Source organism: Astatotilapia calliptera, chromosome 16 (assembly GCF_964374335.1).
Source record: "Astatotilapia calliptera chromosome 16, fAstCal68.1, whole genome shotgun sequence".
Classification (NCBI taxonomy): Eukaryota; Metazoa; Chordata; class Actinopteri; order Cichliformes; family Cichlidae; genus Astatotilapia; species Astatotilapia calliptera.
This window is the reverse complement of record NC_137437.1, coordinates 17,236,728-17,261,085: the sequence shown is the minus strand read 5'-3', so window position 1 is coordinate 17,261,085 and position 24,358 is coordinate 17,236,728. Positions and strand designations below refer to the sequence as shown.

The 24,358-nt window shown below is 41.1% G+C and overlaps 2 protein-coding genes across 8 annotated transcripts in view; one reads left to right on the top strand and one right to left on the bottom strand.

Annotated features, from left to right (window-relative positions):
• Positions 1 to 10,187, top strand: part of gsk3ba (glycogen synthase kinase 3 beta, genome duplicate a) — a 35,617-nt gene extending 25,430 nt beyond the window's left edge. The window contains exons 5-11 of one of the 6 annotated variants that reach the window (XM_026144112.2): positions 72 to 202; positions 1,611 to 1,717; positions 1,929 to 2,026; positions 2,131 to 2,238; positions 5,436 to 5,622; positions 6,027 to 6,125; positions 6,887 to 10,187. In XM_026144112.2, coding sequence (XP_025999897.1) covers positions 72 to 202; positions 1,611 to 1,717; positions 1,929 to 2,026; positions 2,131 to 2,238; positions 5,436 to 5,622; positions 6,027 to 6,125; positions 6,887 to 6,921 — 765 coding nt within the window. In that variant the 3' untranslated portion in view covers positions 6,922 to 10,187. The remainder of the gene's footprint in view (positions 1 to 71; positions 203 to 1,610; positions 1,718 to 1,928; positions 2,027 to 2,130; positions 2,239 to 5,435; positions 5,623 to 6,026; positions 6,126 to 6,886) is intronic. The other 5 variants (XM_026144110.2, XM_080290665.1, XM_026144111.2 and 2 more) reach the window with 5 other exon arrangements.
• A 1,081-nt stretch (positions 10,188 to 11,268) lies between these two features.
• On the bottom strand, positions 11,269 to 24,307 carry nr1i2 (nuclear receptor subfamily 1, group I, member 2). Of its 2 annotated transcripts, none has more exons than XM_026145768.2 (9): positions 23,435 to 24,307; positions 22,375 to 22,609; positions 19,331 to 19,461; positions 18,917 to 19,086; positions 17,363 to 17,679; positions 17,140 to 17,285; positions 14,190 to 14,306; positions 13,889 to 13,994; positions 11,269 to 13,799 (listed from the first exon to the last, which is right to left on the bottom strand). In XM_026145768.2, the coding sequence occupies exons 2-9, from the start codon at positions 22,554 to 22,556 to the stop codon at positions 13,643 to 13,645; spliced, it is 1,326 nt and encodes a 441-aa protein (XP_026001553.1). In that variant the 5' UTR covers positions 22,557 to 22,609; positions 23,435 to 24,307; the 3' UTR covers positions 11,269 to 13,642. The 2 variants fall into 2 exon arrangements, with proteins under 2 accessions (XP_026001553.1, XP_026001552.1); XM_026145767.2 differs by having other exon boundaries at positions 22,375 to 22,604.
• Between the last annotated feature and the right edge of the window lie 51 nt (positions 24,308 to 24,358).

The window sequence follows — 24,358 nt, the reverse complement described above, 5'->3', positions numbered from 1 at the left end:
AGTGCTGTAATGGAAGTTTGCTGTTTCTCTAACCTCTGTGTGTGTATTTGTGTGTGTGTTTTCCTGTGTAGTTGTATATGTACCAGCTCTTCAGGAGCCTGGCCTACATTCACTCGTTTGGTATCTGCCATCGGGACATCAAACCCCAGAATCTGCTGCTGGATCCAGAGACGGCTGTTCTCAAGCTCTGTGACTTTGGCAGGTGAGGGACAGTCATGTTTTACACTGATCTGAGTTTTTTCTTTTCTTGGCATTTACAAAAGATGTTCACATTGGTACCGCTGTGATGTCCGATAACATAAAAAGTGAGCGCCAGCAACCAGTTAGCTTGGCTTAGCATGGACAGTGGAAATAAAGGAATGGGTCTTCTGGATCTGTGTGAAGGTTTCAGAAGGCTTCTAAGTAACATTGCTGCTCATCCTCAGTATTTAGCAGTGTCCTGAAGACAGCAAATCACACACTGTAACTATGCACAACCAAGAAAAAGGCCCTGTAACACTGCTGTACATCATTCTTACACCAGATCATGTTGGAATTAAGCAAACGAGACTGACTGTTTACATCTCTTCTCATATGACTTTATATTTATGAGCATGAGAATGAAATCAGTCTCCAGCTCTAAACATACCTAGTCAGTCTGTTTCCCCAAATGTTACTCTCTTCCTTTTGAAGAGTTTCACCCTTAAGCTGATGCACACTGTGTGGCTGCCTGGTTGAACTGAGAAAATAGGTGAGGCCATAGTTAAAGTCATGTGGTGCCATGAGTCTAGGTTTACTCTGTTCCTGGGAGATGAGCACACTGTACCCTGAAGAGAGGTAGATAAAAGTGATGCAGCTACCATCATTGTCATCATACCTGTACCTGCCCTACAAGCCTGTGGAAGCAGTGTTATGATCTGGGGTTGCTTCAGTGTCTCAGGTCTAGGTTCAGCAACATTATCTGCCCAAACATGAGGACAGCGGCTACCTGAACGTGCCGAATAATCAGGTTTTTTCCTTGTTCAATGGAACGGGCACATTCCAAGATGACAATGTCAGGATTCACTGGGTTTAAATTGTGAAAAGAGTAGTTGAGAGAGCACGAGACATCATTTTCACACAGAGTCCAGACTGTATCTCCACTGAGAAGCTTTGGGATGTGCTGTAGAAGACTTTCAACCAACTGTCCAATTTGTTCAGTTTGTTAGTGGAAAAACGTGAACCACCTCTGGAGTGAAAATGTCGTAATAAATGTTGCTTAAACGTATCAAAACAATGCCATGGAGAATGCAACGCCTAAATCCAGCAACATAATAATGTGGGAGCTGTTTTCAGGCGCATTATACAGGCTCTAGAAAGTGTGCAAAAGTCAAACTGAGATCAGCGTGCGTTGTCGAAAACAGATGATTTATTTACTTTTCATTCGTTAGCATAAATGCTGATTATATTTGTAGCAGAAATGTAGAAATCTTCCTTTTAGCTGTGTGTTTGATTGGATATGAAGTCCACTGAGGTTTTATCACACGTGTAAATCCTCAGTACTGGGTGTTTCTTCAGGTTCATTTTTTCCCTTTTTTTTGAAGTATGCAGATGGTGGTGATGATGATTATTTGCTATGATTTTGTGTGCAGCGCTAAGCAGCTGGTCCGTGGAGAGCCTAACGTGTCCTACATCTGCTCTCGCTACTATCGAGCCCCTGAGCTGATCTTTGGTGCCACTGACTACACTTCCAGCATAGGTAGGCTAACTCGAGCAACAACTCTCGCTGCCTGACACATGCACATTCATCAGGAAATTATGAGATCGTGTGTTACTTATGATAAATGGACTGGTTCTTATATAGTGCTTTTCTACTCTGGTTCAGCACTCAAAGGAGTTTATAAGCTTTACAGCAAGTCGTCATTGCTCCTCTTCTGCTTTTACAATCGGACTCCTGCCTTGTCCTTTAGATGTGTGGTCAGCCGGCTGTGTACTGGCAGAGCTGCTCCTGGGACAGCCGATCTTCCCTGGTGACAGCGGAGTGGACCAGTTGGTGGAAATCATCAAGGTAATGACCGTACTAACCGAGTGTATTCCAATATTCCCAAACAAATACAGCTTCAAGTTGGATGTAATATTACTCGGGCTAATGGTTCCACCCGTGTGTTTCAGGTTCTCGGCACCCCGACCCGAGAGCAGATCCGTGAGATGAACCCCAACTACACTGAATTCAAATTCCCCCAGATCAAGGCACATCCATGGACTAAGGTGAGTCAACAGGTACAGGAGCCCTTTTACTTCTTTAAGATCCACCGCAAAAGCATTCTGCCATTCCTGTTTTGCCTGCATGCTTCGCAACCATCCAACATCATCATCTTCATCTAACAGACCTGCATGTGAAATAGTTAATGCCATAAATGCACAGAGTTCTAAAAAATAAAAGATGCAAAGAATTTGCATTTACTGAAAATTTACTGAACTCAGCTCACACTTATCTCCCTCAGATCGAGATTATGGAATCAGCAGCACTCGTGCTCAGAGCAGATGTGCTGACTGGTAGCTAGCAGCAATGTGCGGATGTGCAAATCAAATATTGAGCACCAGGCAACGAATCTGAGGCGCCGTGTACTTTTTTGCATCAACTGTTTCAAACTCGGGGGGGGCGATGGATGAAGGCCTTGAAATCCTTCTCAGTGTTCCCGAACGTGCCATGCAGTTGTGTGATTTCTTGGTGTTGATGCTGCCAAAGATGCTTTTGTTTAAATGTTTAGTGAGAGTCTTGACCAAATCACATCAGCCAGACAACTGGCATCCTTAACTGAGAGTAAGGGTTTTTTTATTTCTCCAATTTTGAATAAGTCAGTCCTGAATTTTATATTAAATTTATACAGTGGGGCAAAAAAGTATTTAGTCAGCCACCGATTGTGCAAGTTCCCCCACCTAAAATGATGACAGAGGTCAGTAATTTGCACCAGAGGTACACTTCAACTGTGAGAGACAGAATGTGAAAAAAAAAATCCATGAATCCACATGGTAGGATTTGTAAAGAATTTATTCGTAAATCAGGGTGGAAAATAAGTATTTGGTCAATAACAAAAATACAACTCAATACTTTGTAACATAACCTTTGTTGGCAATAACAGAGGTCAAACGTTTACTATAGGTCTTTACCAGGTTTGCACACACAGTAGCTGGTATTTTGGCCCATTCCTCCATGCAGATCTTCTCGAGAGCAGTGATGTTTTGGGGCTGTCGCCGAGCAACACGGACTTTCAACTCCCGCCACAGATTTTCTATGGGGTTGAGGTCTGGAGACTGGCTAGGCCACTCCAGGACTTTCAAATGCTTCTTACGGAGCCACTCCTTTGTTGCCCGGGCGGTGTGTTTTGGATCATTGTCATGTTGGAAGACCCAGCCTCGTTTCATCTTCAAAGTTCTCACTGATGGAAGGAGGTTTTGGCTCAAAATCTCACGATACATGGCCCCATTCATTCTGTCCTTAACACGGATCAGTCGTCCTGTCCCCTTGGCAGAAAAACAGCCCCATAGCATGATGTTTCCACCCCCATGCTTCACAGTAGGTATGGTGTTCTTGGGATGCAACTCAGTATTCTTCTTCCTCCAAACACGACGAGTTGAGTTTATACCAAAAAGTTCTACTTTGGTTTCATCTGACCACATGACATTCTCCCAATCCTCTGCTGTATCATCCATGTGCTCTCTGGCAAACTTCAGACGGGCCTGGACATGCACTGGCTTCAGCAGCGGAACACGTCTGGCACTGCGGGATTTGATTCCCTGCCGTTGTAGTGTGTTACTGATGGTGACCTTTGTTACTTTGGTCCCAGCTCTCTGCAGGTCATTCACCAGGTCCCCCCGTGTGGTTCTGGGATCTTTGCTCACCGTTCTCATGATCATTTTGACCCCACGGGATGAGATCTTGCGTGGAGCCCCAGATCGAGGGAGATTATCAGTGGTCTTGTATGTCTTCCATTTTCTGATGATTGCTCCCACAGTTGATTTTTTCACACCAAGCTGCTTGCCTATTGTAGATTCACTCTTCCCAGTCTGGTGCAGGTCTACAATACTTTTCCTGGTGTCCTTCAAAAGCTCTTTGGTCTTGGCCATGGCGGAGTTTGGAGTCTGACTGTTTGAGGCTGTGGACAGGTGTCTTTTATACAGATGATGAGTTCAAACAGGTGCCATTCATACAGGTAACGAGTGGGGGACAGAAAAGCTTCTTACAGAAGACGTTACAGGTCTGTGAGAGCCAGAGATTTTCCTTGTTTGAGGTGACTAAATACTTATTTTCCACCCTGATTTACGAATAAATTCTTTACAAATCCTACCATGTGAATTCATGGATTTTTTTTTCACATTCTTTCTCTCACAGTTGAAGTGTACCTCTGGTGCAAATTACTGACCTCTGTCATCATTTTAAGTGGGGGAACTTGCACAATCGGTGGCTGACTAAATACTTTTTTGCCCCACTGTAAGTCACTGTAGGTGCACCCATCAGTTTCTATATTTTATTGGTTTTTAAGTTTTTTCAGTCCCAATAATTATTTGAACAAAGAAAAAAATATCAGACTTTATAAGAGCAAGAAGGGAGAAGGATGCAACACCATCGCTGGTAGAACTCTACATTTTAAACACTTGTTACCGGATCTGACTGGTGATTCAGAACATGCCGTTTTAAAGTAGCAGTTAACCCTGAAATGAAAGTTGACTTACCCGATGCTTCAAAACAACTGAAGCATTTAACCACGACTTCCGAGTTGCAAGACTTGCTTCAGGGAGGAGTTTGATAATGACGCACTGGTTCATCGAGCTGAAAACAACCACTTTCTTTGTTCTTGACCACCTGTAGCACAATGTCTGGGCCTATTATCAGCAGCATCAGAGCTTTGGCACAGGCTCAAAGCAAATATAAGATCTGCCTGATGTTTTAGAGTGGACTGATGTTAAACCTGTGCTATCCTGCTTCAGTCAGTTACTTCATCAACTGCCACCCTACCTCCCAACATCACGATGTTGCCTCGTTGCTTGTTTTAACTCATCTTGAGAACTAAACAGGTTTTAAAATCTAAAGGACAGTCTCTCTTTCTTAGCTAAGCACAGCTCTTCTATTTGAAAAAGCAATTAGCCAATCAGGAGGGAGCAGGGCTATCAGGCCCTCCTGTTCACCTCCGACGTGCCTCGCTGTGGTCGCTCTCTGCAGCTGCATTTCATTTGCTACTCACTGCTACAGCAGTCATATGCTTCCACTGATTCATTCATAGCACGCCATAAAAAATGCATTGGTCAAAGTGCATTAGCTTTCATAGGATATTAGTAAAGATTCATTTTTCATCCAGTCATATGCTCTGTGTGTGTGTGTGTGTGTGTTGTATATGCGTTTGTGCTAAAAATACTGAAATGTCTCTTTTCTTTGGAAACTCGTGATGTTCTCATTGTTGATTCGAATTGACGTTCAGGTGTTCCGACCACGTACGCCTCCGGAGGCCATCGCCTTGTGCTCCCGCCTGCTGGAGTACACGCCCACGGCCCGCCTAACACCCCTAGAGGCATGCGCACACTCATTCTTTGACGAGCTGCGCGACCCCAGCATCAAACTGCCCAACGGGCGAGAGAAGCCCTCGCTCTTCAACTTCACTACCCAGGGTAGGCGCACTCACAAAGCATTCCTCGGAAGAGAAACCATTCATTTAAAAAAATAACACCTCTCCCAAAGTCCCATTTGCATTGTAAATACGGTTTAAACACGAATATTAAAATAACAAATTCAGGGGGATCCAAAGCCCTGAGGGTTTAAAGTTTTTCTGTTTTGAATAATTCACTTTACTTTATTTAGATACTCCAATCTAACAGATTTTTTAGAAGAATATAAAGTACATTTAAATATTTTTTTTTTCTGGGACATATCGGTTATCTCGTATTCACAGTAGCATTTATCCGTAAGGAAATCTAAGCACATCTTAAAACGCCACTTTTATGTTATCGCTGGTCTGCAGGTAACTTTGTAACAGCATAATGTGGTAATGCATTGTGTGTTCTTCTTCTTTTAGAACTATCTAGTAATCCTTCTTTGGCCTCCATACTCATCCCTGCCCACGCCCGCAGCCAGGCTGCCGCCTCTACCCCAACCAATGCATCTGCCACCACAGGTTAGAGCCACGCTACCTCCGTCAGACCCTTGTTTTATGTGGTTAGCTGCTCTATATTTATTACTTTGAAGTACTGGTTGTGGCTTTGTTTTTCAAATTAGCAGTAAGCAATTTCATCCCCTAAAGGTCAGCCTCTTTAGTTCAATTTAAGTTCAATTTAACTTAAGCCAGAAGTTGTTTTGCACTCATGTCTCCGAGCACTAAACGCTGCAAACAACAACACATGCTGTTTTTGTCGAAGGGTTGACTTTACTTAACATGCCACCTCAGTTTGGCAGTATCTTAGGTGTTTTCAGCTGTGAGTTTGGCTTTTAATTATTAATAAAACAAGATAATTGAGTTTTTGTTTTTTTTAAATTGTGACACCCTTGCTTTGTTTTTTGCTATAAATTCTTCGCACTGTGCTCTATTACAGCAGCGGCTTTTGCCCGACACCATAGGCCCAAACTCACTCCCAGTCATGTGACATGCTTAGCTTACTTCACATTCATTAATTATTGCGTTTCCACTTCAAAGAACTGCTAAAAAAAGTTTAGTGTTTTTTCCCATCAATCCATGGGGTTTCTAATTGTTTTTAAATTGTGTGTTTTTCCAGAATTTAAAATTCCTTTCTTCTCATGTATGCTTATGTTTAACCTGCGTAGCATTATCGATTCACATTTGCTGCTTATATTGTTCAGTGTGGTTTGTATACACAGATTTGTATCCTTCGCTCTCATTGTGTCTCTGTAACTCTTTTTCTACCTTTATCTCTAAACCAGCTGTTCAACTGAGCACTTCCTCTTCCTGTTCATAGATGGCAGCAGCACAGAGCGAGGTCCCACCACCACCACCGCCTCTGCCTCAGCTTCCAACTCCACCTCCTGAGCCCACAGAGCACCTGCCCCGCCCCGGTCTCAGCCCCAGCCCTCAGCCTCTCCATTGCCCTGGCCAGGGGGTGAGCTCTGCTCAGCTCAGCTCTGCCCTGCTCCTCTTCCCCGGCAGCAGCGGAGCGATGCTGAAGCAGGCCGGGTTCGACAGCTAACTGACCACAAACCTAGCATCCCCAGTCTGCCTCTCTTATCCCCAAACCCGGCCTCAACATAAAGCTGTTTGAACTCTTCTCCATCCTCCGTCAAAGATGCCTCTCCGTGCCCTCTCGACAGGGAAGTGAAGCGCAGGGCCGAAGATGTTATCGACTGTACTGTTGATTTAAAAAGTACACTGTACACGTATACACAATGCTAGCCTGCTAAGAGGACAATCTGTAGAAAAGTCCTGAGCTCTCCCCCTTTTTTGCCCTTTCTCTATCTGGCCTCCCTCTCCATTGTTCCATTTTTCTGCATCCTTTGACCTCTGACCCCTCCGTCCCCTGGCCAACCCCTCCTCCTCGAAAAAAACAAAAACGAGCCCCGCCCCCCTTTTGGTTCTTTCTGTAGTGCATGGCCTGAGTATGGTAGGATCACCTGGGGGCCACCAAGCCCTCTCACATCCACTTCCGCAGACAAGGCATGAGGCTCACGCACGCGTATACACACACACAGACACACACCTACACCCTCAAACACACACATCCTCACACACATGGATGCATGATGATCCTGGTGTATGTGGGAAGAAACAGTCCTCTTTGGGAGGACATGTTTGGACAGTGTTGTTTTTTTGTTTTTTTTCTTTGCCCGGGGTTATTTTTAAAAATGGTTGGCGATCTGTTTTATTCAACTTTGTTTTTAATTATTTTCTTTTTTGTTGTTTTTTTTTTTTGTACTCCTGGGCAGACGTCTTTTGGATTGCCACGTGTGATGGATGTGACATGTATCTGGTCCTGTGTGCTTGTATAATATATACATACAATACAAAACAGACATGCATACACACACAGTTTATATATTACTTTTCCTTATGTATAAAAAGTATATATAGATATATGTATATTAACTACAATGGTTCAGAAATCATTTATGGTGAGCTCATATCTGGCAGAGCAGTGGCAATATTTGCCGCTGCCTAAAGACAATAGATTTAGATAAGGTGGTGTTTTGTTATTATTTTATTTCTGTTTTTGTTGTTGTTCTCTTCTTTGCTGGAGTGTGGTTAGATTCCAGCAGCCACTTCCCTGTGTCGTCTGTATTAAGGCTGTAGATGGATTTAGGGCATCGCTCTATTCCCCGTCTTTGTACTGGCTCTGTCTGTAACAGTGTTTCTGTGACAGTGCAGCGTCTAGACAAACGTGTCCCCCACCCTTTTCCCTCTCTCTTTCTCTCGCCGTTTCTGTGAAGAATTCGAGGTTGGTTTTCACGCTCGACTCTCGGCCCGCGGTCTTCGGCGCACCACCGGCTGCCTCGTGCGCTGCGACCACCGACCGGAGCGCCCCTTTCTTTTTGTCCCCCTCCACCCCCGCAGCACATAGAGCCACTCGGTACAGTCTGACGAATCGTCTTATTTACGGAGAATACTCACTACATTTAAACAAAAAAATTAAAAAGATAAAACCAACAAAAAAAAAAATTCAGAAAACAAAAAAAAAATCACACACACACAAGAAAGAAAAACTGAATTTGTACATACAGTATAAATGCTCCTCACCAAAATTCTGACTTGTATGACTTGTATGTTGTTTTTTTTTATGTTGTTATGTTGATTTTTTTTTCTTCCATGTTGTGTTCAAGGTATGTATATATGCAGACCCATGTACTGTTTATGAGCAAAAACAAAGATGACAAAGGGTGAGGGGAACGGATGAAAAAGATTCAAAAACAAACAAAAAAATGAAACAAAAAACAAAAAAAAACAGAATCAGGGCAAAACTGATGTTGTGTATGGATATTGTAGATGACGACGACGATGATCAGCTTTATCCAGCCATATGTTCAATCTTACCTGTACAGTACAGTAGATTACAGCTGTATTATTGTAACAAGAACTAGTCATGTATAGTGTAACTATAGTTTGGAGTGCCTTTGCTTTCATACACCTTCGCCTTGTTTCCACCCTCACCCAGCCCACGCCATCAACCCCCCCACCCCCACTGTCACCGCCCCCCTCTGATATTGTGACTCTCCCTTTTGGTGCTGTTGAATGTCCTGCTGTCCGCGTGCTTCCACCCGATGCACATCCTCTCCCTCCTGCTCTTTTCATTGCACACTAAATGTAATATACAGACATTGTTAATTGTAAGGATATTTTTTTCTTTAACTGAAGATATAGTAGACAGGTGTTTATTTTAATAGATGTTTTATCTTGGGGGGCACACACACACACACACACGCATACATACACGTGTACTGCAGTCCTGGCACAGATTTGGGGTATGAAGTGGGTGGGTGGTGTGCTGTGGACGGCAGCAGGGTTTTAAACAAAAAAAAAAATCAAACAAAAAAAAAGGCCTCATATATTATATTCGATACAGTGCAGTTTCTGTATTACTCGCAGTGTTGGTTCTGTTACCAAAGCCAAACCATCATGTTGTGATGAGCCATCCTCAGAGGCAATAACTCTTCTTCTTCTCTTCTCTTTGGATGTTTCGTTGTTTCTCCTCCTGCTCTTGAGTATTCAGGGGGGTGAAATTCAGTAGCACCTAAGGGGTCAAGTCATGTAGCCTTTCTCCTGTCTCTCCCGCTTGCTGTAATTTTGCATTCATGAACGTGTTGCTACCCTCCACCAGAAGGTTGGACCACTTCACCCCTGCCCTCTTACTCCAGTTCAATTAAAGCACCACAATGGCTACCAAAAAAAGAATAAAAGTGTATAAGCTAGTATAATATCTTATACTGACATATACACTAGTGTCATGCTGACTGGGTTAAACTGGGGTAATAGAAAAGAAGAATCTTAAGAAAATACTACAAAAACATCCTGTATAACAGTACTACTACTTGAATGCCTCTGTTTGTGACTGAAATTTCGATTTCTTTTTTTGTTTGTTTGTTTGTTTTTGTTTGTTTGTTTTTTCCTTTTGTTCTGTGAAGGTATGCTAAATGTGCGCCTCTGTAAATATTCCCTCTGCGTGCTCCGAGGAATAGTTCCCTGGTACTGTAATTTGCATTAAATAAAGAGTAGGATAGCCTGGAAATGATCATGAAATTTGTCTGTTTGAGATTCTTTTACTGTGTTTGTTCCCGTCACTTTGTAGACATCGGATCGATTTTGTTAAAGAAAATTCAAACCAAAGTAGTGGCAGCTTAAATATATCTGACATGTATGTACATTGCTGAAGTGGCAGGGACACATATTATATATTGTAAATGGCAATTTATTAGGTAGACCTGCTCAACTAATCATTAATGCAAATATGTATTCGGCTGATCACATGGCTCTAGCTCAGTGCATTTAGGTGTGTAGACATGGTCGAGAGACCTGATGAACTTCAAACAGAGCATCAGAATGGGGCAAAATGGGGACTCTGAATGTGGTGTGGTTGTTGGTGCCAGACTGGATTATCTGACTATTACAGAAACTGATTTCTACCACCCAACCATCTCTAGAGTTCACAGAGATTTATCTTAGAATTATTAAGAGAGAGAGAAAACATCCAGTGGATATAACCAGGATACATAAGACCATCTCTGAATGCACGCGCATCGAACCTTGCAACAGAAGACCACACTGGATGTCACTCCTTTCAGCTAAGAACAGAAAACTGAGGCTACAGTTTACACAGGCTTATCAAAAATGGACTGGAAAAACACATCTGCCCTGACGTCTCAAGTTCTGCTGCTGTGTTCGGACTGTAGGGTTAAAAAATTTTGTGAACAACTTAAAAGCGTGGATCCCTCCTGCGTTGTATCAACAGTTCAGGTTGTTGGTGGTGTAAAGTTTTCAGGGATATTTTCTTTGCGAACTGGTTTTTTGAACATGACAATGAAGTCACTGTAGCTAATTGGCCTCCGCAGTCACCAGATGTGTAATGCTGTCATGTCAATCAAGTCTCCAGCACTTCAGCCTGTGCCACAAAGAATTAGGTCAACTCTGAAGAACAAACCATGACCAGCCTGATACTTTCACAACATATCTGTTAAAGTGTTTAGTGAGTGTCTTTTTGTGTATATTACAAAACCAGCATGGCAAAACTCATATGATCATATAGATTCACACAGATTTATGTTTACATATTAAGAGTCTGAAACCTTGCTAATGGTTCAATGATGCACTGGCTTAAAATAAATGTGTTTGAAAAAAGAATATCTTTATTACAACATGATGCACAGAGATAACAGAAGCATCAACAGTGAATCACAAAGTCTATAGTAAATAAAAGTAAACAAATGTGGAGGTATTCTGTGCCAGGTAAATCCAAGGATTTCAGTTAGAGTGCCAGTTTCAAGTTCAACCCAAACCCATTAAAAGTTGCCCTTTAATGATGATCTGAAGGCAATAGCTGAAAATCGCTTTGGATGTTCTTAGTTCTTGAAAGAAAAATAGTAAAAAACTGTGTCCTTTTGCTTAATCTGAATCAAATGGAACAACTGCCGGGTACTGTACACAGAAATCTTGAAGAACAAAACTCTCAACTCTCAAAGTCACATAATGAAAAAAGTTCTCCTTAGTGCAAAGAGAAGACTCGAGTCTGCCATCACAAATTAAGGTGGACAAAGAACTGACAAAATAAAAAGTTCCTCCCTTGGGGCGTGTTTATTTAATCCATTAGATCAAAAGTGATCAACAAAACTTCAGGACAGTCCAGATGTTTGCAGTGCAGATCAGCCTCACAGAGAATCTGTTTTTCTGTGTGTGGCCAGAGGGGGGCAGTGTTTGTCTTTATATGCCATCAGAAACGCTCATGTCAAGCATTTTTCATTCATCACGGTTTACAATAAATGAACATTAAGGCACCAAAAGCACAAAACTAGACCAACAACAAAATTCTACATTTAAAAAGCAGCTTTTTCGGAGTCACAACACTGACAACACTCGTTCACTCCCTCTCACCTATATATTTTTGTCCTGTCAATATTTAAGACAATTCAATTCCATTCAATTTTATTTATATAATCACAACAAAAATCGCCTCGAGGCACTTTATATTGTACAGTAGATCGCACAATAATAGATACGGAGAAAAACCCAACAATCATATGACCCCCTATGAGCAAGCACTTTGGCGACAGTGGGAAGGAAAAACTCCCTTTTAACAGGAAGAAACCTCCGGCAGAACCAGGCTCAGGGAGGGGCGGGGCCATCTGCTGCGACCGGTTGGGGTGAGACAGGAAGACAGGATAAAATATGATTCGATGCAGAGAGGTCTGTTAACCAGAGATGGGCAGTTACTATAATCTGATTACTTTTTTCAAGTAACGAGTAAAGTAAGGGATTACTATTGCAAAATCGGTAATTAGATTACCGTTACTTTCCCGTAGGAACGCTGCGTTACTGCGTTACTAAAACCGTGATTTTTTGCGAGAATGTCTCACGACAGTGACGTAAGCGAGTGCGCCGTTAGTGACAACAGCTGTGTGCAGATCAACAATGGATCACATATCGATTGCGGGAGAGAGTATGAGCGTGCAGCGTTTAAAGCGTGGAAGTACTGACCTTACTTTGAGTTTGATTCCATAAAAAGTGACAAAAATATTAGCGTCCATCGTGCGTGGGAAGAAAACTTTTTACAGCGAAAAAAACCCCCTAAACTTCCAAGCAAGCACCGAGTGCGCTATGACGTAATGGGAAACTCACAGAGAAACTCGCGGATTCTTCAACTGACCGCGGCACACCTGCACCAGGGTAAACCTCCGCCTACCGCAGTCCTGCTTTACAGGTGAAAATAGAGCAACAGGACCGCTGAGTCTTTGACTTTATTTATTTTCTGCTGTGTTTTACTTGCATCTATTTGAAAGAGTGAGTGTAAACACAAAAAATATTTTATTTTATGTGCTGGAATGTGTAGAAAATAGGTTTAAATGTTAAACTAATTTATTCAAGTCAGAGAATGTTGCATATAATTAAATCTTTGCTTGATGCATAAAGTTAAAAGATTAAAACTAATAAAACAAGTTAAAAAAAAGAGACTTTTCCATTTGATTACATTTTGTATGATGGATTATGTAGAAAAAGTAGAATTGGGCTGAAAGATCTATTGCTTTATCACCTATTCAGGTTGTAAATCGTGTTTTTAAAAAGTAACTAAGTAATTAATTACTTTTGAAAATAAGTAATCAGTAAAGTAACGGGATTACTTTTTTGGGGAAGTAATCAGTAATTAGTTACTGATTACTTTTTTCAAGTAACTTGACCAACACTGCTGTTAACACATAGTGAGTGAGAAAGGTGACTGGAAAGGAAAAACTCAATGCATCATGGGAATCCCCGGCAGCCTACGTCTATTGCAGCATAATTAAGGGAGGATTCAGGGTCACCTGGTCCAGCCCTAACTATATGCTTTAGCAAAAAGGAAAGTTTTAAGCCTAATCTTAAAAGTAGAGATAGTGTCTGTCTCCCGAGTCCAGTCTTCACTCTTTCGACACATGTAAAATAACAATAGGATACTTTCATTTAAGCGTCCCCATTAACAGTGCTTGTGCTGCTCATGTACAGCACACTCTTCATAAGTCATTACAGGAGCCTTTACTGACCATCTCCATTATGAGAGGACTGATGGTGTCAGGCTGGATGTCCTGGATCTGTAGAATCTGTTTGCTGTATTCCTCAGTCATTGTTCTCATCTCTGTAAAGCAGGCTATCACTTTGGGATACAGCAGGCTGAAATACAATAGAAAAGTCAATAACTGCAGTATGTAAAAACATTTCACACTGACTGGAAAGGGGCGAGAATTTGACATTTCACTCACTGTTTCTCTGGACCTGTTCTCCTGCAGTCAATCCAGGTTTTTAGCGTCAGCGCCAAGTTTTCATGAACTTTGTCAATCAAGCTGTGCTGCTGCACGCCTGGACGGTCTGGCAAATCAAGTAAAAAACAAATTTCTTTTAATTTGAAGCCACTTCGCCCTGAGGAAAATCTGAGAATGCATTTTTATTTTGGGCTGGGTACAAATGCACACTGTTTGTAGGGTTTAAATATTTACAGGGTTGGTTAATTATTGATTTGGTCCTAGCAAGGACTGGGATGAACTGCTGAAGAACGACCATCACCTGGAGAAAACAGAGACATGGCTTGCATGAGAACGTATTCTTCCTCCTGTAGGCCCAGTGTGCGCAGGGTGTGGTGAAATCTGAACAGAGGCTCCAGCAGACATGGCTGAAATCCCGCTGGAAAACACAGGAAAACGGGTCAGGAGCAGGACAGATACGGAAGGACAGTCTGAGGGCCACTGAGGTCTGATCTGTTCCCACTTTTCTCCACACTCCAAGAAACGGATTCAAATGGATATGTTTAGTTCCCACTTTCGAGTGAGCTACCATCAAGGTGATTCTGGCAGGGATTTATGTGTGAAAATGTGCAACACATGTACAGGCAAACCACAATCTAAAAGCTCATTCATGCAGAATTATCCACAATTAGGAAGGAAAAAAAAATCAGGGAGAACGATGAGCTCAAAACTACCAGCTACACAGTAAATATTCACCAAATACACAAAACACGTATGCCAGTCAGATATGCGCTCCAAGAACATGCTGCAGGATTTTCCAGACATTCTTGCAAAACTATTTTTGCACAAGTTCTAAAAAAACCAGGGGTGGTGATTTGCCACAACTTCCCTACAGTTTTTCCAACACACAAGGCTTATAAATGTAACTGACATGCTGTTAGCCTAGGAGCACTGAAACGGTGAAAGGAATTTGCACCAATAAAGACAACTAAAAGCCAGCGGAATAGTCGGGATATCCTTGGTGTGTTGACTGGAATCAGTCAGACATCATTTTATACTGATTTCTGTTGTTGTGGATGAAATAAAGGTACAGTTATTCCACTTGGCTTTGCCAGACAGATTGCACCAGTCCCAAAAAAATAATATCTAACAGATTATAAACAAAATACAAAGTATTTATAAAAGCATTTATACCAAAGACCCCTGTAGTTCAAATGTCATTTATGGTTTATGTGTATTTTCATTCCTTTAAAAAAAAAAAAACAAGGAAGTGCTATTTTTAGTGTTTGTTCTCTGTGTGACCTACTTATAGGTCAGTCTGAGCAGTTAACTCGCAAGTAAAGTAGCATGAAGAGCAAACACCTTTGTGATGGATATTTGTAGCTGCACACCTTATCCAGTGTGAAAACTGCAGGTCAGCACCTTGAAAATTAAACAGAGCTATATTCCCTGTAATCTCAACTTTCACCTAGTGCTCAGTGTGAATTCCTTATTCCTAAGAGCTGTTTGTCTAATAGTAAAAGGAAACCTTCAGACAGCGCGTTTGTGAAGCACTTTGGATCGAAAGAAGTAAAAACCAGTTTGACAGCATTGCAGTGAGTGTTTCTTAAGGAGTCATATTACACCACCGTGTGAGAACATGTGACAAGAGTGATAACAGACTGGACATGTTACTGACTGACTGTTGTCTGACTGCTTCAAAAATAAAAGTGCAACATGTGCATGCATGTTAGGAGCGTCAAATTTCTCTTTGTTCATTTTACTCCTGTTTAATAACAGTTTGCAACGTTACATATAGTTTAAAAGCAAAAAACTAGCGAGATCAGAGAATAACGACTCAACGTGTTCATCAAGTGAAAAAACATTTTGCGGGGGCAAAGGTCATTCAGTACACGTTACATGTTATTTAATCAGGTGTACAGAATTTGTGATCAGGGACGTTACTTTGAGTCCTCAGACAACACACACCTCAGAGTTACTCCAATTCAATCAACAACAGACCATAATTGTCTCCATTACTGAATGCATTTTGTATTTTTGTATATTGACTTGGTTATAAGCACTAAGTCCATCTTTATGAACAGTGAAACACAGTGAGAACTCAAAGAATTTGCACCTACATTTGCAGTTTCTCACACTCTTTGGAGTACGTCAGCATTTTAAACTGCACAGCCACTCATTGTCACACTTTTTTCAGCAAAAGCTTTCATACACTGCTGCAGTCTTTGCCAGCACCAAAAAGCACCTCGAGATTGCTAACACAGCAGATGATTAGGGAGCTAATTAGGCCTAATCCTCCACTATCCTCTGGTAAGCAGCGTCAAATGTAGAGACAAATGAAGAAAACAAGTGTCAAAAACTAAACTGCAGTTCCTCTAATGACCACTTGAGGCTTCATTCATTCATCATGCTTATCCAACTCAGGCTCACCCCGGGGCTGCAGCCTATTCCAGGTGCCAATGAAATAGTGGACGGTTACACCAAACATCGCAAGGCTAACAGACAGAGAGCAACAACCATTCACACCTATTTAGATTCAGCAATAAGCCTAACATTGGATTTTCCTGAGTGTGTAGAGTCAGTTGCTCATTTTAGGCCATATTGTATAAAACATGAAGTTCAACTTTTCTAATTTACATGTCAGAAAGGAGGATTATCCAGGACATGCTCTTCTCTTCTGGGATGGTTTGAAACACACAGCAAGCCATAATAATTGTCAGATAAACTATTAAAAATGCTCCAGATGATACAACATCACAATTAGCTACTGCAAGTAGTATCAAGCCTACCAGACACCTATCACTGCCAGGACAGGTATCAATCAACTCAACAAACTCAACTATTAAGGTGAGTGAGTGGTTAAAACCTCTCACCTCAGAACACATGAAGCAGGAAACTATCCACAGAAGCCAAAACTTTTTTTTTGTACCAGGTTGTAAACTTGCTAAACTGGTTGGCAGTTTTAACGTGGGAGTCTGGGAACTGACTTGCTTTTTGAGCCAGCCTCAAGTGGCACCTAGAGGAACTGCAGTTTTTGCCACTTGTGCATAGGTCTCATTTTTCAGGTCTGGAGGTCAAGTCCCACTGACTGACTTTGTTCAGAATTTTTTTTTTAAATCTCTCTTTAAATGATGCTTTGTCACAAGTGTTCAGGAAAGTGGCCACTCTAAGTGACAGTCTGACTTCACCTAATCTAATCTAATCTAATCTAATCTAATCTAATCTAATCTAATCTGATCTAATCTAATCCATCCAACTGTAAGAAGTCTTACCTCGTACAGCGTCATCTATGCAGTATGTAATATGGCCACATTCCCATGTGCTCGTTTTTGAGTTGAACACCATGTTGAAGCGGATCTGCATTATTTCAAACGTGGCTCCCTTCAGCAGAGATATTTGGTCTCCCATGGTAAGAGACCTGTAAGACACCAGTTTGACATCAAGTGTCGAAAACGTGCCGACTGAATATAAATATCCGTTGATGTACACATTTACCGGAAGTCTTGGAGACTTTTGGAAAAGCTAATGACGTTCTGGATCATGTAAGTCGTGAGGTCGGCCACATGCGGAAGAGCAGTGAAAACACATCTGTTTTCGACGTCATTCCGTATGTGGTGTTCTTGTTTTTTAATGGAACTGTGGAAACAGGAGGAGGATGAAGAGCATGAGGTGGCAGATGGCGATGATGTGGGCTCGGTGGTAGATTTACTCGCAGTGCTGCAGCCGTTTCTAGGGCACTCGGTCAGAGGGTTAAAGAGCTTGCTTGCCGTCTGCTTGTGCGTATTCACAGGAAGGATGTTTCGGTCCATAGGCTGAAAAAAATCAAAGATCAATTACACAAGTTAAAACAAAGATGATGATTGGGCGTACCCCCACCCATCCTGGGTGGGGGTACGCTTCAGAGTTTGGTAGGAGACTATATCTCTGGTCTGCTGCCTGCTCTCGAGTTCGCGTTTAAAGTTGCCTCGAGCCTGGTACACCACTGAAGACTAGGGTAGGAAAAGTAAGGGTTTTGTTGTTTTTAGTGTTTTAGGCTGGGAGTTGCACATAGTAAATCAGTGGCACCAAACTTGGTAGGAGGTTTGAGACCATTCTTGATTATGGTCTGTAGCTGAGGCAGGTAGGCTGTTTTTAAGTTGGCATTGTGTGCACACCCTGTGTGTGCATATGTCAGAGTGGATGGATGCTAATGAGATCCTTGTGAGGTGAGTGTTTTGTGCTGTGACTTTTAGTGTTGTGGGGAATATGGCTATTTTGTTGGATCACTTGTGAGTGTTGTTGGCCAGGTGATGGCAATAACACTGTGGGGTGCTGAGCCACCCTTGATGTGATCATTGTGTGGCCATAGCTCTCCAGTTTGTGGTTGGTCACTAGTACACTTGATTTACTGAACTTTTTGGATTAAAGTAACTTGTTGTGGTATAGGGCCACTTGTATGTGACTGTTTGTGTGGTGGAGACAACAGATCACGTAGTTGTGATTATTTGTTGCTACTTTTGGTTTTGTGTTGTAGCAGATCAGGTAATCATTTTGGGTTTGTGACTGTTGTGCTCCTTTGTGTTGGTCACATGTTACTTTTTGTCTGTTCAGTGTGGCAACTTCAAATCCTCATGCCCATCCATGCTTAGAGATGCCAACTATAACGTGAACACTGTGCTTCTGTTAGCTTTAACTTTTATTTATTTAATTATAAGGAACTGAAGGCTTCAGAGGGGCTTTTAATAAATTTAAGGGTCCTAGAGGAACCCTTTTAAGGGAGGAGGTGTTACGTCCCTCTGCAGCTTCTAATCGTCTCAGTGTTTTCAGCTGGTGCTAATTGGCCACACCTAGTCAGGTGTGGATAAAAGCATACCTGAGGCAAGCTTTCCGGCAGTGCACTAGTCTTTGCCTTGGTGGCACCAGCCATTTTAGCCAACCTGGTTTTCCATTTTAGGATGAAACCTCTTCTCACCCACACTCTGTTATTCGTCTCCTTTTTTTATGTTGCGGCTTTTGAGCCGGGTCGTAACAATGATGAAGAGCTGAAACTGCATGCATTCACTCACACACCCTGAAGCTGCTGAAGCGGGAAAATGCTGAGTCGAATGTGCTGCGGTGACCAAAGAGCAGTTCCTGAATACGTTTTTCTTGTTGGAATGAAAGCTCCACTGGGGAGTTAAGCATCTTATTCTTCTTGATTTGGACCCTCCTCTCCTGCACCTTTTCATCAGACATGACCACTGAACAAGCACAAAAATACAAGCATTTACTATGTCAAGCATGTCAGCATAAAACAACCTGATCTGATTCATAATTTCTTCTCAAGGCATGAAAATTATGTGTATCAATTTATTGTATGACATGATGTAAACATGCAAAATGATAACAAGCATTCTAGAAACTGATGGGTGCACCTTTTATAATACCACACACTTCCTACAGTGACTTAAACATTAAGTATAAAAGCCTTTAGATGTTACTTACTGTCTTTGCACATGCCAATGGCCTGACATTTGCGCATGCGGCAGGCTTGACAAGACCGGCGGCTGTTTTTCGTTATAACACATTTATTCAGGAATGGACAACGGAGCTGGTTTGACCTCTTTATGTTACGTCTGAAATGAAAAACATCCACTCACAAAATAACAGCTTCATGCCTTAGGTTTAACTGCTTGTTAATGCAAATATCTAATGAGTCACAATTTGCACAAGTTTACTGAAATTGCACAACAAATGTGCAGTCTCAAGTTCTGCCGCAACATTTGTTTGATAGGGTCAGAATTTGGTGTAAACAACATGAATGCATGGATCTCCACTCCATTTAGGCTGGTAGTGGTGGTGTAATGGGGTGGAAGATATATTCTTGGCACACTTTGGGGCCCTTAGTACCAACTGAGCATCATTTAAACATGACAGCCTACCTGAGTAATGTGCCTGACCATGTCCACAGTGCACCCATCTTCTGATGGCTGCTTCCAACAGGACAATGCACCATATCATAAAACTCAAATCATCTCAACCTGGTTTCCTAAACATGACAACAAGTTCCCTGTAATCAAATGCCCTCAATAAAAAGCTCTCAGTAAAATAGAGCACCTTTGGGATGAGGTGGTCTGGGAGCTCATGGATGTGCAGTAACTGTGTGATGCTATCATGTCAAAATTGACCAAAATCTCTGGGGAATGTTTCCAGCACCTTGTTAAATCTATACCACCAAGAAATAAATCAGTTCTGAAGGCAAAAGGAGACCACCCTGGTACTAGCAACCTGTACCTAATGAACTGTCTGTACTGTGTGCACTGTGTGGATTTAATTTGTGAAGGTGTTGAAATTAGAGAAGGTCAAATTAAGAACCAAAGTAGATGAGAATATCACACTGACACCACCTTTTATGCCAGAAATTGAATGTTATCTGACCACTCAGCTCACCGACAGCAGCCCATCTGAATAACAGGGACAGAGAGAGCTTTGGTGGCAGCAAAGTGAGGTTTATATAAAGAATACTTTGGCCTAAAGAAGTCAAATAATAAACAAAACTGAGCACACTTCTAAATGAGACAGTTCAGAGAGCATATATGGTGAACAGTATAATAATGTTCAATTAAAAATCAAAATAAAAGCCATTAAAATAAATGGTTAACTTCAATACTACAAAACTCTAGTATTTGGGCTCGCAGTGATTGATGATGATGATAACACATTGATGACACACAGCTTCCTATCTGACAGACATCTTGAGCTTCTCGTTGTATAAACTCTTTAAACAAAAGGTCAGATAATTTTAAACGTTTTACAGCTGAATGTGAGGAAAACTGAAAATGTGATTAGTGTTAAAGTTAATATATCTGTTACGTAGTTACAACACATTTCAAACATAACAAGCTTCTGACTCAGAGTAAATCATGTTTTCATTTATCACGAGCAGACTAGACCACTGTCATTTCCTGTTTGTGAGCCGTCCTAGTAAAAGAGTTCAACTTATTCAGAACACAACTACACCAGTCCTAACTAGGTCAACAAGTCACAATCTAGTCTTCTGAAACCTGCATGTGCCACAGAAAGAATACAATTCAACATCCTACAACCTCCTACAACTTCATGGTTACTCAGGTCACAGTGAACTGAGGTGGCCTTCAGATTGCAGAGCAGATGGTGTCGAGCTTATTTCACATTTTGAGCCTATGAAAGCAAGATAGTCACTGTATCTATGTATATATCTATGTATATAGATACTATGCAAGATGCAAGTATATGTATAAATGTAGTATAGAGAATGTGCTTGTGTGTATGTGTGTATATCCGGTCCTCACGATCGCGTGTCTGTTTATTTGGTTGACAGGGTGCTAAAAGTACAGAGGTGCTGAATTCAGGTGAACTGAATTCAAATTAACTTATAAATACTACTTAAAAAGTACTTTTTGGGCATGAAAAAAAAAGATCCGAAATGTGGTTTCACTTTATATGATATTAAAAATTTACAATATAAGCAGCCAATTAAATGCCATGAACATCCCCCACCCCACCAAAAAAAAAAAAGTATTAATGACTGCCTGTACTCTTTATTACATTACAGTGTGTTTGGCATCACTGTGTTGAAAAATGAAGCGGATGCCAATCAGATGCTTTCCAGATGGTAAAAGCAATCTGATGGTATTTTTCTGTGTTCATAATTATATTAATTTTGACAAGATTCCCAACACCACTGGATGTTTTACTAATGACTGTGGTATGAAGCTAAATATGTTGCACTTGCTGTGTACCTCTCTCCTGACCTATTAACAGAGATTTGAGCCACAAATTTCAAGACCAGTTGCCACTGATGTTTAGTCCAGTTCTTGTGTAATTTGGAATACCTCCACCTTTTCTGCATGTTTTCTTCCCTTAAGAGCAGATGGATGAACTGAAGGGCCAGATGCATCTCTCTGTGTCTCTCTGTGTCAGGTCTTTGCTGGATTTTTTCCTCTTTCTCAAGGACATGACTTTTAGAAACTGTTCATCTGCTGGAGATGATGGAGTTTTTCTAACCCTGCCACTTCTTCTTTTGTCTTCTACTTCTACTGAAAATTCTTAAGGACACACTGCTGAGATATGCCAAATTTTCATCTAATATTTCTTATTAGATGAACTAAGTTATTAGTTATGTATGGACAAAACACTGGTTTGAGTTCAACCAGGAGCCTTTTATGCTCATCAGGTACAAAAACTGAGTGAGTGAAAATGACTGAGAAAGCAGCAAATGTCAAAAGAAAATTTTTGGAAGACCTTCTGGAAGACTGGAGAACTATTGCTCAAGACCACTTTAAAAGATTACAAGAAAGTCTGGCTCCTCGGAAGGAAGATCACTAATTTGTCATTTCACATTCACAAGGGATTCTTTTCATGACAAAATTTTTTCTAAATATAATTAAAAACATGAGAGAAACTCTAGATACAGCAAACATAAAAGCTGGACTATTTGTTTTCTAAAAGCCCTTAAACAGCCATTTATTGCTTGATTCATGATGTTATTAAATGTTGAAGAGCTTTACCTGAAGAAGCCCTTGCAGCCTTCACAGGTCAAGGCATTGAAGTGGTAACCATTAGCCAGATCTCCACAGACACCACACACTCTGGACTCCTCATCATCTGTCAGCTTCTCCTCCTCATCCTCTTTATTCAGCCTTGCGAGCACTTCACTGATGATCTGCACTCCAGCGGCCTTCTCGCTCATTCTCACCCGAGAGATAATCAGATTAGTCTGGCGTCACTGCCTTCACATCTGTTCTGGGCAAGATTGATTCAGTAAGAAATGGAAAGGTTCCCTGTGAGATCAGGCTTAGGTTTAACTACTATCAGCACTACTACGTCACAGTTAATGTACAGGATACACACTGTATATCCTACGTTATTGTGCTATGATACTCTTAAATGAAAGGATATGACCATAATACTGTGGCTGAACCATTTGCTTCCAGCAGTGACGCATACCTGGATATGACTAAAGGCTCCTTGTGGAGTCATTTACGTCTATTACAACCCCCCTATTCATTGTGGCTAAATGGTCACAGTAGGAGATCACCTTGATTTTCATCAAAGAGCAAGAGCAATTTTCTGAAGTGCACAGAACAGCTCACAATGTTCAAGTGCAAAGAACAATGTGGACTCTTCAATTTTTTTTTTTTTTTTTAATACTTTCCAGTGGAAAAACGGTAAGTTGCACAAAAAACAAGCACAGGCTACTGTTGATTAATGATTTAGCAACATACATTTCAGGTATTTTCTGCCAGTAAACAATGCTTAATGCAACCTTTTTAATTTTAACACTCAAATCCCTCCGAATTACTGACACACTGAAATCACAACTTTAACGTAAGTCGTTGTGTTTCTTTAAAGCATACACAACTCCACACACTCCACTGAAGCAGCGTGTAAAACATGCTTGTTTGGGAGTGCTCCTACTTTACTCCCACCCTGCAGGCAGGCAGGTTTGTAACTGAAGCCTGACCTGTCTAACAGGTGTGCACAGGTCCACACAGGTTGTCATAAAGTAAACTCTTTTCCTTCCTTTACCTGGTTAAATGTCTGGCTTAGGTCATTCAAATCACTCACCTGATGATTCCAGATGTCAAAACAGCTGTACGTGGTCCACAGGTGCCCGCCTCACTTCGCTTAATCAGGGGGAATTTTGAGCATGACCAACAGGGGAGAGAATCGTTAACAGGTCGTCGTGCAAGCTTTCGACCAGCTTAATGTTTAATACTGGCAGTTTGCCACAACTACAACCGGCTGCAGCCGAAGAAACTGTGTAAAATCCAGCACCGCCTACTGATGTCGTACTTCGTAGACGCGGATCACGGACGCAGGGGCGTTTCCAGGATGGAGCGACACAGGACGAATCCAAATATTTAATCGGAAATGGAATCAGCACAGAAAAAAAGGACACGATTTTCTTGCAAAAGTGATGAAACATAATTTTTCGTTGAATAATTGTGGAAACGTGAAAAAAAAGAACTTTTAATGTAAGTTATAATCCTGTTTAAGAGTCTTCATGCTGCACGTTGTAAAATCAAAATATATAATAAGTACCAAAAGTCATTATGGAAAATGGCACCATTTAATGTTGAGCTGCGATTATTTTAATTGCTTGTGTGTTGCTGGGTATCTGTAATAATCCAATCAATCAAAAACAAACAAAAAACAAACACTGGATTATCACGTTTGAATTAGTTTTTGAGGCTTCATCATCATCAGAGTGATTTTCCCCTCAAAAACTGAAATAAATTGCACAATGCATTTTAAAGAAATACATAGCTAAATATAAATAAATTAAAAAAACAGATGTAGCAAATATGACATAAATTAAAACACCTACAATAATAAAGATTTTTTCTAAATTCATCACAAGGTTCAATAATCCCCTTTTTCAAAATAAATAAATAAAATATATAATTTCTGGCAATTAATTCATGCCTATGCTTCAAAGGGTTCAAATACATCATCTACCGCATAAAACACAACATTTGTTCCCAAAAC